Source organism: Teleopsis dalmanni, chromosome 2 (genome assembly GCF_002237135.1).
Source record: "Teleopsis dalmanni isolate 2A chromosome 2, ASM223713v2, whole genome shotgun sequence".
Taxonomy (NCBI): domain Eukaryota; kingdom Metazoa; phylum Arthropoda; class Insecta; order Diptera; family Diopsidae; genus Teleopsis; species Teleopsis dalmanni.
Window position 1 is genome coordinate 22,923,102 of NC_051847.1, and position 25,124 is coordinate 22,948,225.

The 25,124-nt window shown below is 29.6% G+C and overlaps 2 protein-coding genes and 1 long non-coding RNA gene across 4 annotated transcripts in view; 1 reads left to right on the top strand and 2 right to left on the bottom strand.

Moving 5' to 3' along the window:
• The window catches only part of LOC119680282 (serine/threonine-protein kinase N), a 463,907-nt gene that overhangs the window by 30,324 nt on the left and 408,459 nt on the right, over positions 1-25,124 (top strand). The window lies entirely within an intron of this gene.
• LOC119680297 lies at positions 1,205-17,090 on the bottom strand. Its single transcript, XR_005252456.1, has 2 exons — positions 16,564-17,090; positions 1,205-1,292 (listed from the first exon to the last, which is right to left on the bottom strand). It is a non-coding gene; the product is annotated as an uncharacterized LOC119680297 (long non-coding RNA).
• Positions 19,188-21,511, bottom strand: LOC119680292 (V-type proton ATPase subunit S1-like). Its single transcript, XM_038093044.1, has 4 exons — positions 21,276-21,511; positions 21,091-21,193; positions 20,766-21,030; positions 19,188-20,698 (listed from the first exon to the last, which is right to left on the bottom strand). The coding sequence occupies exons 1-4, from the start codon at positions 21,365-21,367 to the stop codon at positions 20,004-20,006; spliced, it is 1,155 nt and encodes a 384-aa protein (XP_037948972.1). The 5' UTR covers positions 21,368-21,511; the 3' UTR covers positions 19,188-20,003.

The window sequence follows — 25,124 nt, forward strand, 5'->3', positions numbered from 1 at the left end:
AACATTCCTTAGGAGGTTTTTTCTACCTCCTTTAAAGTTACGACAAAAGTCTGTAGCATGAAATTTAGCCTTTATTTATGGTTTGCTATCAGAAAGTTTCCCTTTATTACTTCTATTTCTTCCTCGAAACTAAAGCAAAGTTCTCTTGCTATTATATTTAGTCATTTATCATTATTTCCTAACAAATTGTTTCAATGCTGTCTTACTATGATACTGAAGGCAGTTGAAAACTTCTTAGACATATTCTTGATTCTTGGAATTTGACCGTCTGTAAATATATTACAATGAATATTATTTCCCGAGTTAGTATCTCCACACTTGTTAGGATTTTATGCTCCTAATCTCAGCGTTTGTATACATATCCCTCAAATATTATTATTTCTCTGGTTTGTAACTCCACTCTTGATAAGACCACAGCATGAATATTGATAAATATTTACGTTCTTCAATATCCAATATTTATTGTGGATATGAATATGAATTTAAAAGGTATAGCAATGATCAAAAATTTAGCTATACATGTTTAATACTAGGTCTACAAAAATATTCTACACCCCCTTTACTATTTACAATTCATTTATTCATTTATCGACTATGGCTACAATATCAACTTCGAAGATATAGCAATAGTCGAGAATTCTGTCATGCTTGTATAGTCGATGCCAGCTATACAAAAAAGATTCTATAACCCACTTTACTGTTTTGGTTCGATCTGTTAAATTCAAATATAATCCAGTCTTTCCAGCTAAAAGTTGTCGTGTCGAATATTTTGCCAAATATAAGTATCGTACTTAAGTTTATATTATTCCAAAATTATGTTTAATTAGCTCTCTGTACTGAATTTCTTAAGAATTTACTTAATCAATTAATATTAAAAAGGCAATAGCTCAGATTCACACAAAGTTTTAAGGTATTTAAAAGTTGGTGTGTGCTTTATATATTAAGTATATATATTTACAATAATATATATATATCCATATATATTTATATATATTATCGTTTTATTCGACGCACGTTAAAATTAGAAGGAAATAATATTTGTATGAAAATGTCAAAAGAGTAAGAAACGAAATTTGTTGCTTAGCGATTGGTAAAAAGTTTTCTAATAAATGAAAATTGCCGAAAACTTCAGAGTAAAGTTGAGTTTTTCCTTTGTGTAGTACTTTTTCATTTCATTTTCCTCACATATTTTCTTTTTTTTTTCTTCTATTGAAGTGCTTAATTTTTTCATATATGAAAACGTTTGTAGAGCTTCGCATACATGCGCTTGACGTGACGTATGAGTGATATTTCTGTAAATATTAAATTATTTTTCAATTACTGTTTAATTTTGCTATTATATGAAAGCAGAAAAAGAACTTAGAATTCATATAACAAATAGGAAATTAGCAACAAATTTTAACAGAAATAAATTTATAATTTAATATAAAAATATATTTAAATATTTTAAACATTCATATATAAAAATGTCAATTCTTCTATAAATATGGCGCTATAAAAGATAGCACACTTTAAAACTATTTGCAATTTTCATATTAAATATATTCCACTTTATTAATTATATATATTGACCTCAAATTCTGTTCCCACAAAATTAATTTTTTATTTTTTAGGTTTTTTTTACAAATTTCACTTTTCTGGCCTCTCTATTAATGAACTCCATTATTAGTATACGTATTAAGGCCCATCTTACGACAATAGATTGAGAGATTGAGTATCAAAAAGATATTCTGATAAAAATAAACTTTAAAAAGTAAACTATAAAAAACTCCATTCTCTACTAACAATTCACACAGGTACTGTGATTAATATTTACAGTACTCCTTATACATTTGGAGAAATTAGTCCTAAATTGAATTTTTAGTTAAAACGCTTAATGAAGAACTATTTTTCAACAGCCTTTTTGTCATCTTTTTATATCTATCGTCCTGAACGTTCGCTCCTCCACAGAACCAGAATTAATAAACACTATCCAATTTCACAGACTTAGTTCGATCTTTCTTAATTAAGACACAACCTTTCAATTTCCATATACTTTTTATGCTTTCAAATATTTAATTAATACCACATATCAATAGATCTCTATTTATATATATACTCAATTTCACAATACAAAAAATAATTATTTATCAGAAAAAAAGATTTTTTCGTCCTCCAAAAAAAAAAATTGATATTACTTTGATTAAAATTTCCTTTGGAAATTTAAAATGAAAATGACTTTCTTCAAAATTTAATAAATTTATACTTCATTAGTTAGTATCTATAGACAAAAATATCGCCTTGCTATTTACAATAGATACTGATCAATTCATAATCCTAAACAAGCAAATTAAATCGTAGAAGTTACAATGACTGATCATCAGATACTCTTACCCGTGATATAGTTAGCAATTATTTGTCACATTCTTTGTTTTTAATCGAACAATCTATGATGAACATAACTGACTTTCAGTTTGAGTTTAAAAATAAGCACTCTACTATTGATCAAGTTCATCGAGTAGCTAAGATGAATGAAAAAGCATTTGAAAAAAAAGAAATACTGCCCCGCAGTGTTTATCCCAAATATTTGATAGTGTATTATTCAAATGCTTGAGCCTTACTTACTCAAAAGAACATTCAGGACAACATATGAAGAAGATCATTCGAACGTGTATAGTATCAGAGCAAAAGTTCCTTAGGCTTCTGTACTAGGACCTATGCTCTATATTCTCTACACAGCTGATGTGTCAACGAGATGATACTCTAGTAATGGCATCTGGAGACACATAATAAGCAGCCACAAATAAATTGCAGGCAACGCTTCACAATATCAGCTGTTGGACCACTAACTAGAAGATCAAGCTTAATCAATCCAAATCCATTCTTGTAACCAAATCCACTTGTATACATATCTAAATGGCATACTTTGGATTGTGCTCTATTAAAGAGATTTGCAAGTTGGGTATTAGGTATTAATTATTGCAATTAAATCATAGCGCACTTAAATTTCAGTCATTTTTACATTTTAAATGTAGATAATATTCAAATCATAATGACCAAAAATCAGTTCATTTTATTTATTATGATTTTTAAAATGTTAAACTTTTGTCTGAAATCGTTTCAACTTGTCGTACAAATGTAAAATGCTTGTATATTTTTTTTCTGGCATTTATCATATATGTTTAATCAAAAACAGTGGACAGTTAAAAATGTTCATCAATTATGTAAATTAATTTAGTAAGTTCAAAACAATTTTATCTCTGTGTTTATGCAAGTACACATATAGATGCATACAGCATCAATAAACTTATGTATTTTTCATACTGTAAAATTTTTTTTCCTGGCTGATAAAAATCCAGTAATAAATTACTTGTCACAACTTTTAATCCTTTCGGCACTTAAATGTCACACGTCGAAATACAAACAACATTTATTATTATTTCTGAAACTTTATACTTAATGCTGGGCTCTCAGGCTCTCAGGCTCTCATGCAATCGTTTGGCACATGGATCGAGCCTATAGATATAACCCAATAGGCAAGCATAAACGCTAACCATTCAAGTGTGTTTATGTAAAGGTCATATAAACATACAAACATCGAGATACACACACTTCAATGCATTTAAAGTTCAAAACAATTTTTCAATGTAAACATTGTCACAAACGTCAGTAAGGAAAAAGGACTATTCACTGAACCATTGTTGCTTGTCAATCACTTCAGTCAGTCATTCTTGCATCCTTACGCAAGGTATAATCCAAACATGGGTGCTTTTAGCAATAAATACTAAATACATAAAGCGTGTGTTTGGTTATGACTTGGCTGAGTGCATAGAAATTGGTTTGGGCTACCGATATTAATGAAATGACATTAATTTGTGTCTTGCTATGGGCCTACGGGGCGTATGAGTAATAACCGTTGTTTATTTTTGTGTTTGTTTATATTTTCTGCTGTGAAAACATATTTACGTACTTATATGCTCCAATAAGGACATGGACACTTTATTTAATGATTACCACACCTTGCAGCTAGTACTGCTTTCGTCCGTTTCGCTTGGTTATTTGTTTGTTTATCGTTATGGGAATTTTCAACATTCCATAATCGAACTTGCTTAAAACCTTTTTCAAAATTAATAGGTTTTCTTGGTAAATAGAAGAGGGTCACCTATCAAGTGGACCAACCTTATGGTTGAGTAATTTCATTTTGATGATTTCAATGAGTTCACTAAGTTTACAACCAAAATTACGTTAATGGACCATATAAAGGATGAATGTAATTTTTTAATACAATTGAACCTTAAGTCAATATTCTACCTACTAAGCTCTTTAGGCAAAACAATTTCGAGTTTATTGCTACTCTTGTGTCCACACATTTAAATTGTTGTAGTTTAGGTTAAAAAATATTGTTTTCCTACCTAACAATAATGGCAATTGTATTCCCAACGAGGAAGGGAAGTTAGTGGATTACAATGAAATCAATGTCATCTTTTGTTTGGTCATTAAATTTACATGGATGAGCTTGTAAAGACTATTAATTGCCATAAATGATGATGAACATTTATTAGTTGAGTAAAAAAATTAATTATAATATTATTTACAAGATCTGATATGAAAAATTTGACAAAAGACTTAAGCAAAAACATAAATTGCCACAGCAAGAACAAATCTCATTGAGCTCTCCGAAACTAGTTTGATATGAAAGGGTTGATATGATTTGAATATTTAATAAAGTGAATGTTGAATTCAGTGATTATAGAAAGAAAAAAGAAAAGAAAAACATTTCGACTTTTGTTATATATGGCATGGAACTGTAAATAAAATAATAACACTTACTTTATATATATACAACAATATAAGGCCCTACTAGAAGAGAAGGACAACTGTAAGTAAGTTTACAAAATTATAAGTATATAAATACAAAATGTATAAATATCTAAAGTCTTTATATACTTAACTAGAATACTGTATCAGAAATCATCATATACAGATCAGTTATCATGCTTTTAAAGAAAAGTATCAGTATCAGTCATTAATTAAGTGAACGACAGCTCCGCGTGTTACTCAGTCTCCTCAAACAAACTTACTTAATAATGGGATATCTAATCTTAATGTATCTAACCGATATATCCGCATAACCTTATCAGGAATCATCGTTTACAAATAAACCATAAAGTTTTTAGACAAATCCACTGAGCTATTATCAAAAATGTAAACAACAGTATGCTACGCTGTTGTTCTGTCTCCTCACACAGACTTAATTGTCATATGAAATTGTACATAAAAGAAAAACAATTAGTTATTAAATACAATATATAGAATTATCTAAAGTCTTAATTTAATAGGAGTCATCATATACAAATCGCCATTTGGACGAAAGCGATGAATAACTATCCATGATGTGAATGATAGTCTACTACTATCAACAAAAACTTAATCTTGGAATTCTTATATATTCTTATAGAAAAAGTTTCTAGAGTTGATTGATGGAATTCTGGATGAAAAATATCCCTACTGATATTTAACTCAAAGAAACTGCTACGCTAAAAAGCTGTATCGCGCTTGCAATTACAAAAAGCCGTCACTCCTTAGAAAAACAGATTTCAAACTATTGACAGAATATGTGATGGTTTGCTATAACCTGCGTTATCTGGATTAAAACAGGATACAGCTATCTGAAATAACAGAATAGCGAGTCTCTTAGAACCAATGATTCCTCTAGTCATCTTGTTTCCGACTATTGGACTTTGAATTGCGCCGGGAAGCGAATACTAAGCCAGAAGCTTCTATCCACATTTCATATGAAAGAATTCTCAACGAAAGACAGTTTGATCTTTATTCAAAGAACTGTGTGTCTTCTATTCAGTTGGACTATGCTCACTATTACACGCTGCGTTAGTAGCTTGTGCGCTGTATATTTTTATTCTACTTCTTACATTTCCAGAGGACATTTTGGGTTTCATTTCAGAAGTGTCTTCTTGTTCAGTAAGGTTCGGTTTGTGCTGTGGTCACGTTATTACTTCAATTGGGATCTAGTACTGTGCTTATTTTTATTTTATTATATTATATTCTTTTCCGGAAAACATTTTGGGTTTTAAACAAAATGCTGAGTATCTTCTGTACAGTTGGGGTTGGTGTGAACTGTAATCGCAGTTTAATAAGATAATCGCAGAGCTAGTACCGAATTATATTCTATTCCTTTCCGTTATAAAAGGCTTGTTGACAAACAATTGAAACTGATGTTATACAAAATAATTGCCGAAAGTAAACTCATGTTAACTTATGATTTATATAAATAAATGATTTAGTTTTAGTTTCAAAAACAATTATTAGACATTGTTAAGTTTTGGTAAATTAATTATAAGTAATTAATTTGCATAATATATACCATATATCTGAGTAAAGCATATTTAATCTTCCACAGTGGCAAAACTAACTTTCTTCTTATGAAACATTTTTTAGAACTTCTTTTTAATCTTATTTACGTATTATTCATATTTCAAACGGCATTAATTCATGTGGTTTTCAGTACAATTCTAAAAATTATGGAATAAATATTCGTGCTTAGCTATTTGAAATGCAAAGCATTGCACAAAAGTTGTAAATTGCAGTCCGTTTGCGTTTTCTTTCATATCCTTTTTTCTTCTTCTTCTTTTTCCTTACCTAAGGAAAGAAGAAATACTTTTTAGAATTCTTTTTAGTTTTCACTAAAAGAGTTAGTACATAGCTTTTAAGTTGGATTTGTGCTACTTTTAAGTTGAATCGTCTTTCAATCAATTCGTCTTCAACTTGAAATGCTTCATAGAATAGATCTAAAAAGGTTCCAGGCAACTTGACTTCCACTTTTATAGTTGGTCTGTATGAATTATTTTATTGTTTAATGCCAACAACTACAACTACACTTACAATTGCAATGGTAATGGTAAAGGCAATAGCAACAACAACAACAGCTACTATCATCTACCGTCTAGTTCGGAAAAATATTTGTCCATTTGTCTATTTGTGAAGTTATGTCGTCCTTACGAATACTTCAACGTTCACTGCCTTCCGGCTTATCTTTGAAACTTTAGTTTCCGCTTCCACAGTAATGTCGCTGCTAGTCACGATAATCGCAACGATTGTCATGCGTTGAATTGCAAAAGTGTCATACTCATTTTCATACTTGTTCTCTTATCCTTTAGTTTATGGATGCAAATAGTAAATTTGCACAACTTGGTTTTTTTTCTTTTAGTTTCATTCTTTATCAATAACAACTTTTTCTCTGCATCCTTTTTATGATTTTGTTTTCATTCTGCTTAAGGGTTCTATAAGGGTTTTATATGACCTAGTAGCAATAGTCCTTTTTATTTCTCTCTTCTTCCTTTTTTACTTCCGCTTACCACATCGAATGAGAAATATCGAATGAGAAATTAATGAGCGTAGCACAGTTAAGTTTTATAAGTAATGCGTTCAAATTACTTGACATGCATGAGAACTGCAACCAACTACCAAGAACTACAAAAAGGACGAACAGGACGAATAGGACGACAGCAACGAGAAGTGCCGAAAAAGTGAAATCGTAACAATTCTCGTTTCGACATATCTTTTTTCCGACTTCTCTGACTGCAACTTACATTTACAAATTAAAATTAAAGTTCCTTAATCTACTGAGCATTTAAACTGAGAATTTTTATCTCGATTTTTGTTGGAATAAATTTGAAAATTTTATAAGAACTTTGTAAATATCTTAAATTGAGAGGTACGAATATATGCTTAAAAATATTTGTACCAAAATTTCTATCAAAGTTTGACTTTTCAACTTTAAATGTTCAAAAAATAAAGTTTGTTCCATTTATAAAGTTCTTATTGCTACTGATAGTTCATATAGTACATATTAAAAAAAATATTATAAAAATTATACAACTTTATGATTTTTAAAAAGATATTTTTGTTGGCATTCTCTTTTTATGTAGTTAAAAAATAAACTGAACCAAGTTTTGAGATAACCATTTTAATTTTATATAATACTTACATTATGAGTAAAAAGTATCAGGAATTATTAATAAAACAAATAAAATATTCATTAAAATTTATTTCAAACACTTTAATACGTCATCGAATGCAATACAATTATACCAGCGCAAAACCTAGTCCTCAAAACATTTTTCCGATGCTGACTGAGGTCTGAGCTTCTTTGTAGACCGCATACGAATCGAAACGCTCTTCTTGTTTCAGGCAAGAAATAAACTTCCGTGGACCCAAAGCCCGCATGCAGAAAGTATCAGAAATATTAAAAATATACAAAAAAACCTTAAATCAATCTAGATTTAATTCTTTAATTTTTCAAAGTCAGCCCCATCGAGGGTCATGTAACTATAACAGCGCCTGAGCTAAGCCTCAAAGTATTTTTCGGAAGTTTACTGAGGCATGACCTTCTTTACAGACCGCTTGCGAACCGAAACGACCTCCTCAAAGTGTTAATTTAATTTCTTCAGGAAAGTAAAATATTTACATGGACCTTAAGCTCGCATATGAAAAGTATGAAATAAGTATTAAAACATACAAAACATCATCAACCAATCTAAATTGAATGATTGACCTTTAAAGTAAGCCCCATCGAGCGCCAGCTATACAAACATTGAATCCAAGCCTCAATACATTTTTTGCAAGTTTCATAAGTTAGTTTTTTTTCTTTTTTTAAGTCCGTATTTAAGTCCAAAAGCTTTCCTCGGAGTGATAATTTAAAAATTGTATGTAGGTATGGTGAATGTAAGATAATACGGTCGTAAATTATTCCGATTTACGACCGTACTCAAGCTACTAAAGTAATACTCCGATTTTGGTAGAATCAAAACAGTATCAAGAAATGCTAGAAATTGATAACAATCAAATCAATAACAATTGATGTATTTGAAAAGAACACTCTAGATTTTTTAACAGAGTAGAAGCTTACCCTGAAATTAACAGCTGTTTTATATGATTTGACACATAAAATGTGATTTAATTCGATATATGTATTAATGATAAATGTAAAAATGTCTACTTATACTTCTACAAAAATGTTAGATTACTATAAAAATATTTAATTGGGCAAAAAAATTTAACAGATCTAGAGTAAATTTAGATTGAATCCAAATTTACCAATGGAAAACGCCAGCAAAGAGTCATATCAGTGTTGTTAGTTAAGTACTTTTACTACTATTTTGATGCCAACTTTTACTACTACTTCATTCTTTTTGTGCTTAAATTGAAAAGATAATGCTATCACAGCAAAATACACATATTTACTTCTAATACCCACAAATTTTGACCATGTAATGATGCATAAAAAACCTCACGTCACCATGACCAAGTTGAAATCGACATTTCTCTCTTTCTCTCATTCTCAATTTTATAATTTTAAATTTGACGTGACCATGACTCTCTGTATAGAAGGGCCCTAAGAAATTTAAACATTATTAAATTTATTAGTAAAATTCAGATTAAACCTTTATTTTGTGTCAATAAAAAAATAATTTTTTAATTAGTAAAAAAATGGAAGTTCTAATGATATGTACTCAACTATACTTTCAGTCAGTAAGATTTTTGAATATTTTTAAATTTAGTAATAGAATTTAGAATAAAGTATTTGAATATAAAATTTAATTACTTTAATTAGTTAAAATTAATAGATATAGAACAAAGTAACAAATCTATTGTAATTAAAAATTTATAATTTTTTTTCTGTCAAAGAGAAAAGATGGGGTCTCCTTAGTTCGCGTTTGTGAATGAAAAAGTTGTCGTCCGAAACCACTAACCATAATGAGGGGGTAACCAATACCGAAGAACAAAAAAAAAAACAATTATAAATGCAATTGTAAAAATTAGTAGAAAATAAAAAAAAAAACAACTGTTCAAACCGACAGCAAGACAATAGCAACCCCAACAAGAGAACTAACATTAATTAAAAACCACTATTTCGGCACTTTCCATGTGAATTCGCTCGTTTGCACATAATTTCACACTTACACTTCCGGCTTATGGACACATGGGCACATGGGCATATACATAATAACAAACCTCAGTACTTTATTTGTAGTCTGTCTGTGCTCGGTCTGCTTTTGCACCCTTGCCTTTCCTTTTACTTAATACAACGCTTCTATTTAAATTTTTTTTAATGATACTTGCGGCAAGCACGTTCAAAGTTCTCACCATGGTCTTCCATAAAGCAAATTTTAGTATTGTCGCTCTATGGGAACACTGGAACACTGGCACATCTACTTGCGAGTACATGTGATTGTGCACTAAGAGTGAATGAGGTGTATATGTGTAAGTTTTGGCACTATGCGACATTTCCGTTTCCTGAATAGTTTCTGTGTGCAAGCCGTTCTCAGTACATTAGCGCACCGCAGTGCGAACCTAATGACACTCCGTTGAAACTTTTCAAAAGCACATTAAAACGCAAAACGCAAAGGGAAACATGTGTTTTTTGGCGCACTAATTTGTTTTTGGGGTTCATTTAACAGCCATTTGCGAACACCCATCCATGGTTGCCAAGGTCCGGTCTCCACACACATAAATGCAACTGTCGGTCCGTCTCCATCATATTGTGCGTGTCCAACATTTTCTGGGTCTCGTTTCTGCACAAAACAGAATCGTAACTGTAATTCAAATACAAAAACCAAAAAATCCAAAAAATAAGCAAAAACTTCTTTCATCGGTGCTTAGTGGAAAATTGTGCCTTAATGAAAATGAAATATTAAAGTTCAAAAAAGTTTCCGCCTTAAATGTTAGTTTTCCTTCGATGGGTTTGTATCTGGTGTGAGCGACTGACTTTAGAGCACAGCATGCTGCCACTTTTTTGCAAATTTTTGGCGCCAAAAGTACGTTTTCTTTGTTTAAAGATTTGCTGGAGCTCTTGCGAAATTCAAATAATTACATAGTTATCACATAATTTTATGATCTTCTGTGACACAAATTTACAGCATTTGCGATGCTTGACGTCGAGTGTTTCTTAAGCGCTATTAATTTTTACAACTCAAATTAGGTGAAGTACATTTTCCCGTTCTTATTCGTAAGTCAAGACTTCGACTTATTTACGCTTGGTGAGTTAAGTGTGAGCAATAAATTATTTTAAGTAATCTTTTATCTAAAAAATATGGGTTTAATTGCTCTCAACCATTAAGGACAACGTTGAAGAATTATTAAAGAATTTCAAAAAATATCGAAAAGAAACACTGAGTATTTTTCTTTATGCGTCCTTCATTTAGCATAATCGAAAGAATGCGGCAATACTTGCATTCCTACAGCTGTATAAATAATCCGGACTTAACATAAAAATAGGTGAAAGCACTTCAACTAAAATTCATTAAATTTTATTTTATCAACAACTTCAGAATAACTTTAATTAAGATACACTTTCAATTTTTCAATGAAAACCAAAAGAAGGTGCTACGAACGCAACACTTCAGGAAACTATCAAGCTAAAGAATAGGATTACCCTTAAAACTACAAGGAGATAACACAACAGATGAATATAACATAGCTGAAGTTGCTGTCAGGTCATCTGAAGAATTATCTTAACTCTTGATATTATCTCGCATTTTTATAAAGAACTGGATTGTCTTAATAACCACTGATAAAAAAAAACGGAGCTAAAATTGCAAGTACCTTTGCTAAGAGGCCATCAGAATAGATTCACCCTTAAAACTACAAGGAAATAACACAACAGATGAATACAACATAGCTGAAGTTGCTGTCAGGTCTTCTGAAGAATTATCTTAATTCTTGCTATTATCTCGCATTTTTATAAAGAACTGGCTTGTCTTCATAACCACTGCTAAAAAAGAACAGAGCTAAAATTCCAAGTACATTTCCTAAGAGGCCATCTTAGCCTTTATTGTTATCTTTACCATTCTCAATTAGATAAAGCCGAAATTGCTGACCTAATAAGTGATCTTAACCATTGTTGTTATTTGTACGTGTTGTAGAGAATTGGTTCATCCAATAACTACTATCCACAATAAAACAGAGCTGAAATTGCTTGCAACTTACCTGATAGCAATTTATCTGAACTGGTTTATCCTAATGAGAACGTTCCACAATAGAATGTAGCTTAACTTCCTTGCAATTTATCTAAGAGTTCGTTGCAGTTATCTACGCAGGTTCTGAAGAGTAGTTACGTTCTTATCAATATTGTCCATAATATATCAAAGTTAAAGTTGTTAGCAAATCAGCTAACATATGATTTTAACCCTTGCCAGTGTCGATTTTTGTTGTAGAGAATTGGCTCATCCTTATACTTACTAAAAAACAGAGCATTAGTTACTGGCAGCTAACCTGGCAGGTCATCTTAATTGTTACCGTTATCTTTACTTGTTGTAGAAAATTGGCTTGTCCTTATCCGTATAGTTACTGTCCTCAATGGGACAGATCTAGAACTGCCAGCAGTTTAACTGATAGGTCAGCTTAGCCCTTGATATTATTTGAAATGGTACTAGAAAACTGTTTCGTGTTTTAACTTATATTATTATTCTATAAAATAATAACGCTGTCTTGTTCACAGCGTCAGAAGCATATTAATTTATTCCGTTTGGACCATGTCACATAATTAAATATTCTACAAAAACATTAATTGTTTGCTTAATTTGTTTGTTGCTCTTCACTACTCTTCTCCAATCCTGTATTCCTAATCCAATTTGTAATGTTTTTAAAACGGTGAACACAGCACCACCCTCTTCTTTTTTTATCTCAAAGTGCTAATTACTTTGAGATAAGCTTGATTTGCTACTCTATTGACAGACCTTCTTAGTATTTGGCCCAACCATCTATGCGTTGAAATTTGATGTTTCTCGTACCGAACCTTTATTTATCTTTGTATCTCAGGGAATTTGAAATAACATAAGGTCGTTCATATGAGGAACTGTACCACGTATCCTTTTTTTAGTGTCCAAAATAAGTAAAGTAATAATTTCTCTAATTAAGATTTGGCAGAGGAAGCATATTTTTCTGTATTTGTTCTTGGATCGTTATTAATGTATCTTCCTTAGCGCTAAGTACCACTCTTAGTTATTCGAATTTATCTATCGTTCCTCCATTACTTAGATGTATCATATGTTAAGTTTTAGAACAATTTATTGTGAATCCCTTCTTATCAGTCACGCTTTCACGCATTATTTTATACGTTTTTTTTTAAATAAAGGAGAACTAGAAATAGAAGCATTTTGGGAAAATCTACCAGGATAAACACAATTCAAATTACAAATTGGTACCTATTACAATAGGAGATACCAGGATTGCAGGAACTTGTAGAAGAAAAAACTTAGAATCATCACACGAATCTTAACAGGACACTGTAAACTAAACTACCAGCTTACGAGACTGGGCATATATATGGATACAAACTAAATTCTGCTAATAGGATGAGGAGTCAGCCACATATGTGCTGTTAGAATGCTCTGTGCTAATGCACATACGGAATAAACTCCTGGGTATGTATACACTTACAGAAGAGGCAATAAACCTCTGTAAAGTAAGTTCTATACTACTTTTTATCGACAGCTTATAAACTATTTCTAAATTGAAAAGGAGGCACAAAAAACCCCACGGTCGGAGTACCTCATCCAATAACATAATAATATGTATTTTTAGATCGTATCTACTCTGTGCTATCATGACTATATCGTCCGTATAGGTAGAGATTTGAATGTTATTATTAAAAACACTTATTTAGTATCAGATCCACTAATGACGTTGTGCGGAATAAACTTGAAAACATGTGCTGGTAGTGCATTTCCATATGGAAAGTATTAGTCTAATCTTCTCCGCTAAGGACTAGTTTAAGACTAGTCATAGGCTGGCCAGACTTCCTATAGGATAAAGATTAGTTAAGAACTTACATTATCTCTCATTCTTTTTTATACATTTAGTACATTTTTAAATGTTATTTCTTTCCAAATTTTTTTGCTTCGAAGTTTAATCTAAGTACATATACCTACAAGTCGAAAGAACATTCCATTTTTTATTAAGTATTAATTATTTCCGTAATGAAACTGAATATAGTAGAAATACTAGGAATAATTTTCCATTCTCATTATCATCTGTTTTTATGAAAGAATTGTTTCTTATAGAAGAAATTCGAAGTTTTTTATTAAATTGAAATTCTTTAAAAAGAGCCGAAAGCATGTTAAGCCTGACAGTGCGTTATAAGCTTGTTTTTTTAAAGATTTCCATCTATAAATCCTTTTCTCCTTTGAAGTTGGAACTTCGAAAATTGCACCATAAGCAGCAACAATTTGTTCTTAACTAATTTTTCCTGTTACAAAAGTTCAGCGCTTAACAAAAAATTTTAAACAAATTGGCATACTTTTTACTTTAAACACTCAACTAAAGCTTAAAAGTATATATATATATATGTAATGTCTATATAAAAAAAAACATATTTGGAATGAGCAAAATTTTAGTGGGCAAAATTACAGGATACTTTTCCCATTTAAAAATGTGTGAAAGTAAAACAAAATAACTTGAATTCGTTGCATCCTTTTTGGTGTGTCTATGTGTGTGTGCCACGGATTTACGAAGAAAACTTTCCATCGAGTTTTGAGAGTTTGTACTTAGGTTCTACGGTATATACATGTAATCCGTATATTTATATATATTATATATATATATATTTATGTATACATAGACGTATGTATTTTGTTTTTAGTCGTAGCAGGATTTTACAATTGTAGTGCATTTTGTTATTAAAAAGTCTGTGACTGCCTGCAAATGCATGTTCAGGAATGGCACTAACCTGTGCCGAATGGTAAATACGAGTACCATAAAATATTTAAAATATTTTCTTTTAATATGCTATGAAAGTTTGCAACAGAAACTTAATTAGTTCAATAGGAAATTTATTTAAGATTTAATTAGTAAAGATTTGAATCAATACCAACAGAAGCAACCTAACCCCCTAAACAAGTAGTACAGAATTTTAATTGCAATACGACAGATACAATGATAGATGAAATGATGCTTGAAATATATGAAAACACAGAAAAATCACCATTTCTAAAAGAATATTTTACCAATAACAAACTAAGCAAATGTTTTTTTTAATTATCTTTTAGAGTAGTTATCGATAATACTTATGGTGGTAAAAATCTCTAAAATAACATTTGTTTATAATTGTAAGATGTCAACATTTTAGTTAATCTGTTATGTAAATGAGATCTATAAACATCCCAAAACTTAAACAATAAACACCACGTATTGCTCAATGGCTATAAACGGCTGTCATTAGATCAATACTTTTGTATGACATCACCATATGGTGGACGACCCCTGATAAATCTTCGTACTGTACTGTACTAAACAGGGTTCAGCGCAGGGCTGAACTATTTAATCTTACCAAAACCTTAAAATAAGAAACAAATCAAAGTTTATTCCTTGATGGACGACCCTTGATAAATCTTCGTATTGTACTGTACTTAACAGGGTTCAGCGCAGGGCTATTTAATCTTTCCAAAATCTTAAAATCAAAAACAAAGTTTATTCCTTTAGGAAATTCCATTCAAGAATTTTGTTGGACTGTTTTGACATACTGTAGCAACTAACAAACACAAACAGTTTGGTGCTCTACTAGGAGCTAAGTTGACTGGAGCTAAAAGCAATGAGTTCACGTCAAATCTCGTTAGAACCAAATCAATCATTCAATTCTATCGAAAATTAAGTCTTTAATAATAAAAGCGGATTTTAACCGAAAGAAGTTACTATTGGTACGACACCTTAGGTAATTTTCCGACTAAAGCGCGGGTTCAACCTTATAGCTGTGGGTTAGGTTTAGGGTTATCTGATACTGTCTAAATAGAAGTCTATCGGATTATCGTGGAAGCAGACAAGACTTCTAATCGAAATTTTTATAACTATCTAGATTTTATATGAACTAAAGGAAAATACTAGACCGGGTGATCTTATTCCCGTGTAATATTAGAAGACATTTCTCAAAGGGAGATATTTTGACCTACTTTCAAAGAGTTGAGTATATGCCATTCGATTAGAGTTAGTTACTACAACAAAAGCTTTACCATAGTCTCAGTGTTCTGTCCTATACGATGTTACGATGTCAATTGCTTAACCCTTTAGCACCATGCACTTTTTCCATACAAATTTCAATTTTCTTATGCATTTATCTAAATATGTTACTATGATGTAACTAAATCTACGAGAACATCTAATTGTAAATTAGTATTGATTTAGGCACATTCGCTATAACATCTCATTATAAATTAATGCTATTTTAGGCATATACCCTGTAATAAATATATCATTATGGCGATCATCTCATTGTTAATTTTTATTGATTTAGACGCATACGTAAAATATACCAAGATAATATATATATAAATTAAAGCAATAATAGATTTAGCTGCATCGCACTGCATTTAGATTTATTTTGCTGTTAAAGTTTTAGATAAATAAAATGGTGCATTGTTTGGATGAAAGATAATTCTTCTGAAAAAGCAATACTGTTTCCTTTACCCAAAATTATCACATATTACTATCATGTTATTGTTTATCTTTTTTTCCGTTAGATAATTATTAATCAACATGAGATACACTAAAATCAGAAGCTATGTATATACTTACCAATATATACCTCCAGATAAAACTGTTCCGTTTGATTATTTGGAGCATGTTTATAGAACGGACATGGACTATTCTTTTGGTTCTAAAGTATAATGGTGTGTGCATATCTCGTTTATAGTTGTATAGTATATATAAACGGATTGCCATGTCAAAGCGCTTTTTAATAATATTTATTGACTTTAGAACCGTACGTAAGCACTTGTTGATAAATATATGTGTCTTGTATGTTTTAAAGATTAACACACGTCACATTTGGATCCCACAATCGCTTATCCATAACCTTATTAACGTACTCTTCCAATCTTCAGATGTTATTAGGTCTTTTATGTTATTCATATGATATTCTAAATCATAATTAATGTTAAATACATTGACTTGGTGTGATAGACCGTTACAAAACCCAAGCTATCGAGGTCACTTAGTTTCTTCCATAGACTCCATCTGTAAGTTACGTATATTGTGCTTCAAACGTTTCAAAATAAGGTTGGAACATTGTATGTAATATAAATAAATATTTAATTATTATATAAAAAATATTAAGTGACACTTTTTCAATTAAAGTACAAACACAAATAAAAAAAAAATTTAATAAAATAATATTTGTCATATTTATATATACAAACTCAATTTTATTGCCATAAATATTTTGACAATAGAATAATTTGCAGTTGGTCTGCAAATACAAGACTATACGGTTCATAAATTTTAATTGACAAAGTAACAATTTCACTAATTGAACTACACGAGATTTCATAAAATTGATTTATATTTTTGATTTATAACAATTTTGTTACATATTTATTTGAGATACAAAAGGAATAATAAAATATATATTTATATACGTACGAAAGTATTATTGCAGTATTTTTTCAGCGTTGATTTGTCCCAAAGGATTTCTGCCAATTTTAACCATGCACAAACCCGGACAGCAAGTGAGCCATAAACATTGGTTTCTTATATGAAAATGTAACATATTTATAATTTATTTGCTTACCGAAAATACGTAAAAAGGTGAACCACATACACTGTCCTACACAAAATGCAAGACAAGAGTTAACTAAAAATAATAATACTTTTATTATACTCGTATATCTAAAGATTATATATTGCCTTATGAAAGAGAATGCTTTTTGACTTCTTATTTATTATACTTCTTTTTTCACTTTTTTTAAGGACTTTATTCCTGTGTACAATTTTTTGGAACTATATGGAAACATATTCAAATCTCTGTAACTTATAATCAACTACAAACAATGTCATACTATTAGCTGACTTCTCCTGTGGACATTTTTGGCTATCAATGCGGATGTCAATTTTTATAAGTACTTTTTCATTGCGACTTTCTGAATCGAACCACAATAAAAATCGATGAATAAAATATCGTTCACTCTTTCCAAACTTGGAATAAGCTAGTCTTTACGGTTTGCAACAACAACAATAATAATTATCGTATCAGCACAGATTATAATGGTATTGTTTGTCGTAATCTAATAAACAAAGTCTGTTGAACTCGAGCTTTAACCACACTATATGGCAAACATTGCAATTGTTCTGCATATCCGTATATATAATGTTCTTATATATCTTTTAAATTTATAGTGCCTGAAAGCGGGATAATTTCAAATATTTTATTGTTTTACAACAGGTCAACTTCAAATTTTACCGAGTACCGTAGAAACGTAGAAACCACTATGATAAGACTTTTTATTCCATCAAAATATAATAATATTTTGCGAATCACATTATGGAAACTATTACTGACTTCTTCCTGTGTCGAACTTTTTAATAAAAGACGTGTAGACTCAACGATATGCAGGTCTCTATATGCAATTTGACTACGTTTCAATAAAAGAAAATCCAAAATCCAACTCTCTTATTGAGATACCCGTAGAGATATCAGTATTGCGGTAGATTTACTAACAAGTCACTGTATTTTAGGTGACCATGCTAGAAGATTGAATCTCCCTCTCAATCATACAAGCCACATAACAGTGTCTTCCATCTGCTATGTTTCTGTCCGGAACATGCAGTGCACCGCTTTATCAGTTTAGTAGCTTTCTTTTTTGTTATCTTGGTCAACTGCAAGACCTCCCCTTGAATAGTATTGTAAGCTTTCCCCAGAGTTCTAAGTGGTTTTAACCTCTGACTTTTTCAATATACTATAACACAATGAGTCTATTGGACTAAGTGGATCCCTACCTACCTACCTACCTACCTATGAATCATATGTTTCTTCTGCTGTTACCTATGGTTATTAAAACAAGTAGCCATATACTTTTGGTGTGGAGTGTACACATATATGTGCAAATACATTTACAAATATCTGTACGTATATATGTAATGAATATTATTGGTACATAACATACAATTCTTTTATAATATTTGTTATTGTTTTTTGTTATCACCGTAGCGGTGGCAGTAATAAATTTAATAAAATTGTCTGCGTTTTTTTCTTCGACAAATAAAATCGAATGTGTATTGAGCAATTTTCGTTATAACTCATATAACCATTATTTTTAATTGAGTTTAAAAATATTTGTGCTTCTGTTATTATTTATGAACGTAATTGACAATTTTTCAATTGATATTTTTTAAATAAATAATAAATAAATAAATGCAAATAGTATTGTTAACAAACAAGTGAATAACTTTATTGAGTCTTTAAACATTGATATTTTAATTAATTAATATTTAAGTTTACAATAATAAACAACATATAATATTATACATATTTCAGATAAATTTATTTTTTATAGATAATTTTAAACAAAAAATTGTTAACATAATTAACTCGGTGTCCCTCTTTCAGGAAACACTAACACACACGCAAACAAATACAAGTCACTAAATAATTAAATACTTTTTATAAAATGAATAATAATTTTCTGAAAGACATAATATACTTAACATACTTAAAAGTAATTATTTATATGACAATATATGTAAATATTAACAAAAATATTTAAATTTAGTTTCAAATTGTACGAAGGACTTTTGCAAGAGGCCTTTGGGAGGCTTTATAAAATATTAACAAAAAATATTTTTTTTCGCAAATAATAAGAAAATACTGAATACGACCGAAACCAAAAACAAAACTATATTTATAAATATTTACGATTTCAATAAATATACGACGAAGAAGAAGCAAATTTCTTGTTTTGGCTGCAATTTCCATAAGTGCTGAGGAAGGATGCTGAATGTTGCACAAATGAAAATTGTGGGCAAAACATTAAACAAATCTGGTCAAATAATGAATTTCGATGTAAGTTTAAATTTCCAACTTTGTATAAATGTAGTGGACATTTGATTAAATAGCAATTTATATTAAAAATTTGTTTCGATTTAGTTATCCGGGAAGAAAAAACTACTTAAAATATTATATTGATTAAACGGATAAAAGGAATGAATTGTGCGAACATATTCGTTACTGCAGAGTGCAATTATTCAGCAGCAGCATTGATAGTAATAGTTTTACCCTTTGGATCATCAAAACGATCCATGGTGTTTATGTCCATCATCCAACAGACACCAGTAAAAATAATTGCTAAAAATATGAGCACTACAAACAAACCTGATAGTATACCTGGTGTGAAGAAGCCTACACAATGCCAAGCATCACCAAACATAAAGTTTGTATCCTTTGTAGAGCCGAAGGGTGCTTGAAATTGCAATGAATTCCATATCAAAGAACCAGACGTTGTGCCATTTAATGTCACATTACCACAGAAATAAGATAAATCTGTGGGAGCTTCAAGTGTACCATTTCTGATTGTAAAGCCGTTACTATCATATTTAAGATTACTCATAGAAAAATAACCACCGGATAGAGTTATGTCAAAAGTAAGTGATTTAGCTGTACTAGATTTTAAATTTACATTAAATTTACTTGAACTGGTGTTAGTAATATCCATTGAGTTAATTATAATATCCTCAGCTGTATTACCATTACCGCTTACATATGACAATTTAGTCCAAAATATTAGAAATTGTGCATAGTTACGGAACATAGTACCAGAAGGAGCGGCATCACGTCGAACACGTTTTTGAGCAGCAGCAGCAGCAGTTTTTGGGGATGACATATACAAATATACAGTGGGGCATTTAGTGAGCTTGGTGATAGCAGATATGGCAGCATCTTAACATAAAAAATTTATGCATTTTTATATATTAAAATTATCAACAACTTTAAGAGATTTTCTTACCATGTGATTCGAGTGCAGCAGCACGTTCGCCCAATGAGTTTTCAAAGTTCACAAGCACTACTTTTCCAGCTTCGCAGCTAATTGGAGTTTGTAGTTCACCAGTTTTAGTCACATAATTATTTTCCTGTTTCTTGCTAATTGCACGTAATGCGTCACTAGGATTTTCAACATTAGCGTAAAAAGTTTTTTGGGGCACGCCTTGCAAATGTGCATAACACGATTGTGATGTTTTTTCATTAGCACACAAAAAGTCACTATTTGCCAACTAACAAAAGTAAAAAGTTAATGTAAAATTTTTATAATAAAAGTTATATAAAACACTTACATTTTCTTCTTGGAAAGCAACAATCATGTGATCAGCTTGGTAGGGTGCAATAATTTTACCAAAATCATCTGTATTTATTGTTTGCAGCGCTGGCACCGCAGGACTTTTCAAACGATTTAAAATACAAATACATATTTACAATTTAAATACTACTTAATACTGTATAGAAGAATTTTTACACTCACCTGTTGGCTCCCCATAGAAATACGGGTGAGATCTCTGCCAAGGCAACACCGATGACGCACAAAAACGTCGCAATTAACGTTCTCGCCAACATTTTAACAAAATTTCACTTCTTTTGCAAATTTAAACAAATTGTATTGCAAATTAAAACGAAATGAAAAAGTTAAGACAAAAACAAAAGGAAATTATATGGAAAATGAAAAATAACTCAGCCACTTATTTCACTGTCCCATGAAAATTTCAGTCGACGGTCTGTCAAAACGAAAAATCCCTCATGACAGTCATGTGACAAAGATCGTCATGTGAAAAAAATAGTGGAACGCGATGAAATGAAACGAAATAGCCCACAACACCAAAGTTGTTAAATGCCATTGTAAAATTTTTAACGTCTCTTATTCGAAATATGTAATCTGTAACTCATTTATTTATATAAAACCAAAACTTAATCATAAAATATATATTATTCAAACAATTGTGATGATTAAAAACCAACAAGAAAATATTATTTGGTAAAATTAATATTTAATAACAATTTTTTTTGGAATGACTAGGAAAAGAATACAAACAAAAGCACCGAAATCTATTACAATACTCAAGCTCTCTATAATAGCATTGCTACTGATTTAATTCGTATCTAAAAAAAAATAATATAATATAATCCTTATATTAAAATCAAAAAATCATTCCTAATAACAGTTCTAAATAAAAATGTAAACATGATTACGTTTGTAGCATCTCGCGGTTTCTCTATTTTGAATTAAGGACGTGTGCGAGTTAGGCTAAGTTGCGTTCTAAATGAGGGAAATTCTAAGATGAGCCGATAATGTAGTGATGTGTCGATACGTGTTGATAAATGGCTAAATGTGTGCAGTGCAAAAAATCCACCATTTGTGACGTGTGCTAGTTAGGCTAAGTTGATGCTAAACCAGATGGGAGATTTTTTAGGATTTTTTGCACTGCACACATTTAGTCATTTATTAACACGTATCGACACATCACTACATTGTCGGCACAAATTAAAATTTCCCTCATTTAGAACGCAACTTAGCCTAACTCGCACACGTCCTTGGTTTAGCATCAACTTAGCCTAACTCGCACACGACCTAAGTGCATTTTTTGGACTCACAGAGTAGGTGGTTCGAATATAGCCAAGTATTCATATTAATTGTCTTTGAAAGTATTTATTTTTATTATACATATAAATAAAATAATTATTTATGACATTTGTTATATTATTATATAATGTGTAGTTGTTATAGATATTCTCGAGTATTCATATTAATTGTCTCTGCAAATAATTATTTTCATTATAATTATAAATAAAATAATTATTATATAATTATTATATTATATATTATTATATTATATTATATTATATTCATTATATCATATCTATTATAAAAAAATGTTTATTTTTCTAATATTTGAAAGCACAGCATTGCACTTATAGGAATCTGATTATAACAATTTCTTTAAGTCAAAAATTATATTTACGCATATAATTATTTTTCTATCAATATTATAATCATTTCACAACAATAACTTAATTGAGAGAAATGTTTAAATAAATTGATTAAAAAAAAAAATAAAGAGGTTTTCAAAAAGTAGCAAACTACAACAACAAAACGTCATTTTTATATTATTTTAATTAATTGAATTTTCGGCTGAACATACAGCTGTTTCGGAGTATTCCAATACCCCAAAGAATACTTGTACAAGAACGGCAACTTAAATGTAAACAAAAAAAACCAACCAATACAATCTCAAAATAATTTACTACTACCAAACCAAGCACGTTGTTTTGTTGTTGCAATTCGACCCACCACGACTGAAAAGTTTCACCACCCCGAACGGAACGGTCTTAATTTTTTTTATTACGAAAGAGCAATATGAAGAGCGCAAATTGGGTTTTGTTTAGTTATTTTGACAGGAGAAATGCGCCAAAAACTGAAAAACGTAGTCAAATCAAACTGAGTTATAAAAAGTAGTGAATAAGTTTCTTTGAAAAAATAATTATATTTATTATAATTATTATTATAGTAAATTATTATATATTATTATTAATATTTGAAGATGGTGCGAAATTGCGTGATGGGATATAAGTTATTTAAGGGAATGTATGAATTTCCTAAAAATGACGAAAGAAGGTAAAAAAACAATAATTTATTAATTGTGGATTTAAAATACATGTTTTGTGTTTAATGTGATTTGTTTGTTTTGATGTGTATAAATACAAATTAGTAAAGCAAAAATATATGTGAGTATATATTTAATATATTTTAATAAAGTTGTGCTATGTGTTAATTTGTGTTTGTTAAATATGTGAAAAATCCAATAAGAAATATAAAAAAAAACAAAAATTGTAAACAATTTTTTGATGGTAAAAAGAGTGGAGTATGTAAATTATATTTGTATATTAAAATATTCATATTCAAATGTATGAATAGTTTAAAGACTTTTAATATTATTTAATTTATTATTAATTTAATTCAACAATTTTATTTTTAATAAAATACTTTTATGCAATAAAATAACTTTTAATATGTTTTCTAATTAACAAATTTTACTATTTCATTTGTTCATGTTAAAAACACTGAATTGAATTAAATCGTATATTTCTTGAGACTGCTTGAAATTAGAAAATATAAATTTTTGACAATTTTTGTCAAAAATTGAGATTGCTTATTTTGCGTTATTAATATTTTGTATTTTGTTGTTTTCTGTTTTCTGTTTTATTTTCAACAATAATTGAATTGCCTTAATATAACATTTTTTTTAAAAATTATTCTTTTTCTGGAATAAGAATTGTGTATTATAAAAAACATATTAATTTATTATTAAAAATTTTAATATGATATTTTCTTAAAGTTTTTTTCGTTTAACAGCTTTAATGCATTTTTGATCCGGTAATCTTATTCAATTATTTTCGGGTATATCGCAAGTGCATTTTCTATAAAAGTGATGCATGGCAATAAAGTTTAATATATATGTATGTATGTTTACAATTATCTAGTCCCAGATTTTAATATCATATTGAACATATTTTTAGTATATTATTCAAAAAAGATAATTTCTTTTATTTAAATATTATTCCTTATGTACGCAAACAATATATATTGTTTTAAACAAATGCCTTTAATAAATTTGTATGTTTATTAAATTATTGTTATTATTATTTCAATTCTTAAAAGTAATAAATTATGAGTACAACTTGTACTTCTTTTAATTAAACCCAGCTAATATTCTTAAATATTTTAATATTTGTTAATAAATATATTTTATAAATATGATGGTATATTAAAAATTTTTCAATATTTATAAAATACTTTTTTACTAAATTGCATATAAAAATATTCCTACTTAAAAAATTCATATAAATCTAATCATACAATAATGTATGTAAATGAATAATACGCATCATTCACCTCATATATTTGAAGCCAATGCGCGTACATCCTCGCCCATCAACAGATTTATCGCTACTGATCAGTTAGAAATGCATGCAAATTAAAAATACGTACATTCATCACATAAATTTACAGCGAATGCGCGTACACCCTCCCCCATCAATAGATTTTTCAGCACTAAATTTGAAAAATTTGCCTATGCAGAAAAATATAATTCATCATTCACCACTTGAGTGTTGCCGTATAAAAAAGTATATTGGTAGTAGCTTCAGGTTTTATTATTAATTACACATCATAACAGCATTTAATGATATTATTTCAATATTATATTATAAATAATGTTTTATACGCTCAAAAAATATTTAAAAAAATATAAATCATTAAATAAGATATAATCAATACTGCTTTTTTTATTTTATAAAAAAATTCTCTTCTACAAAAGTT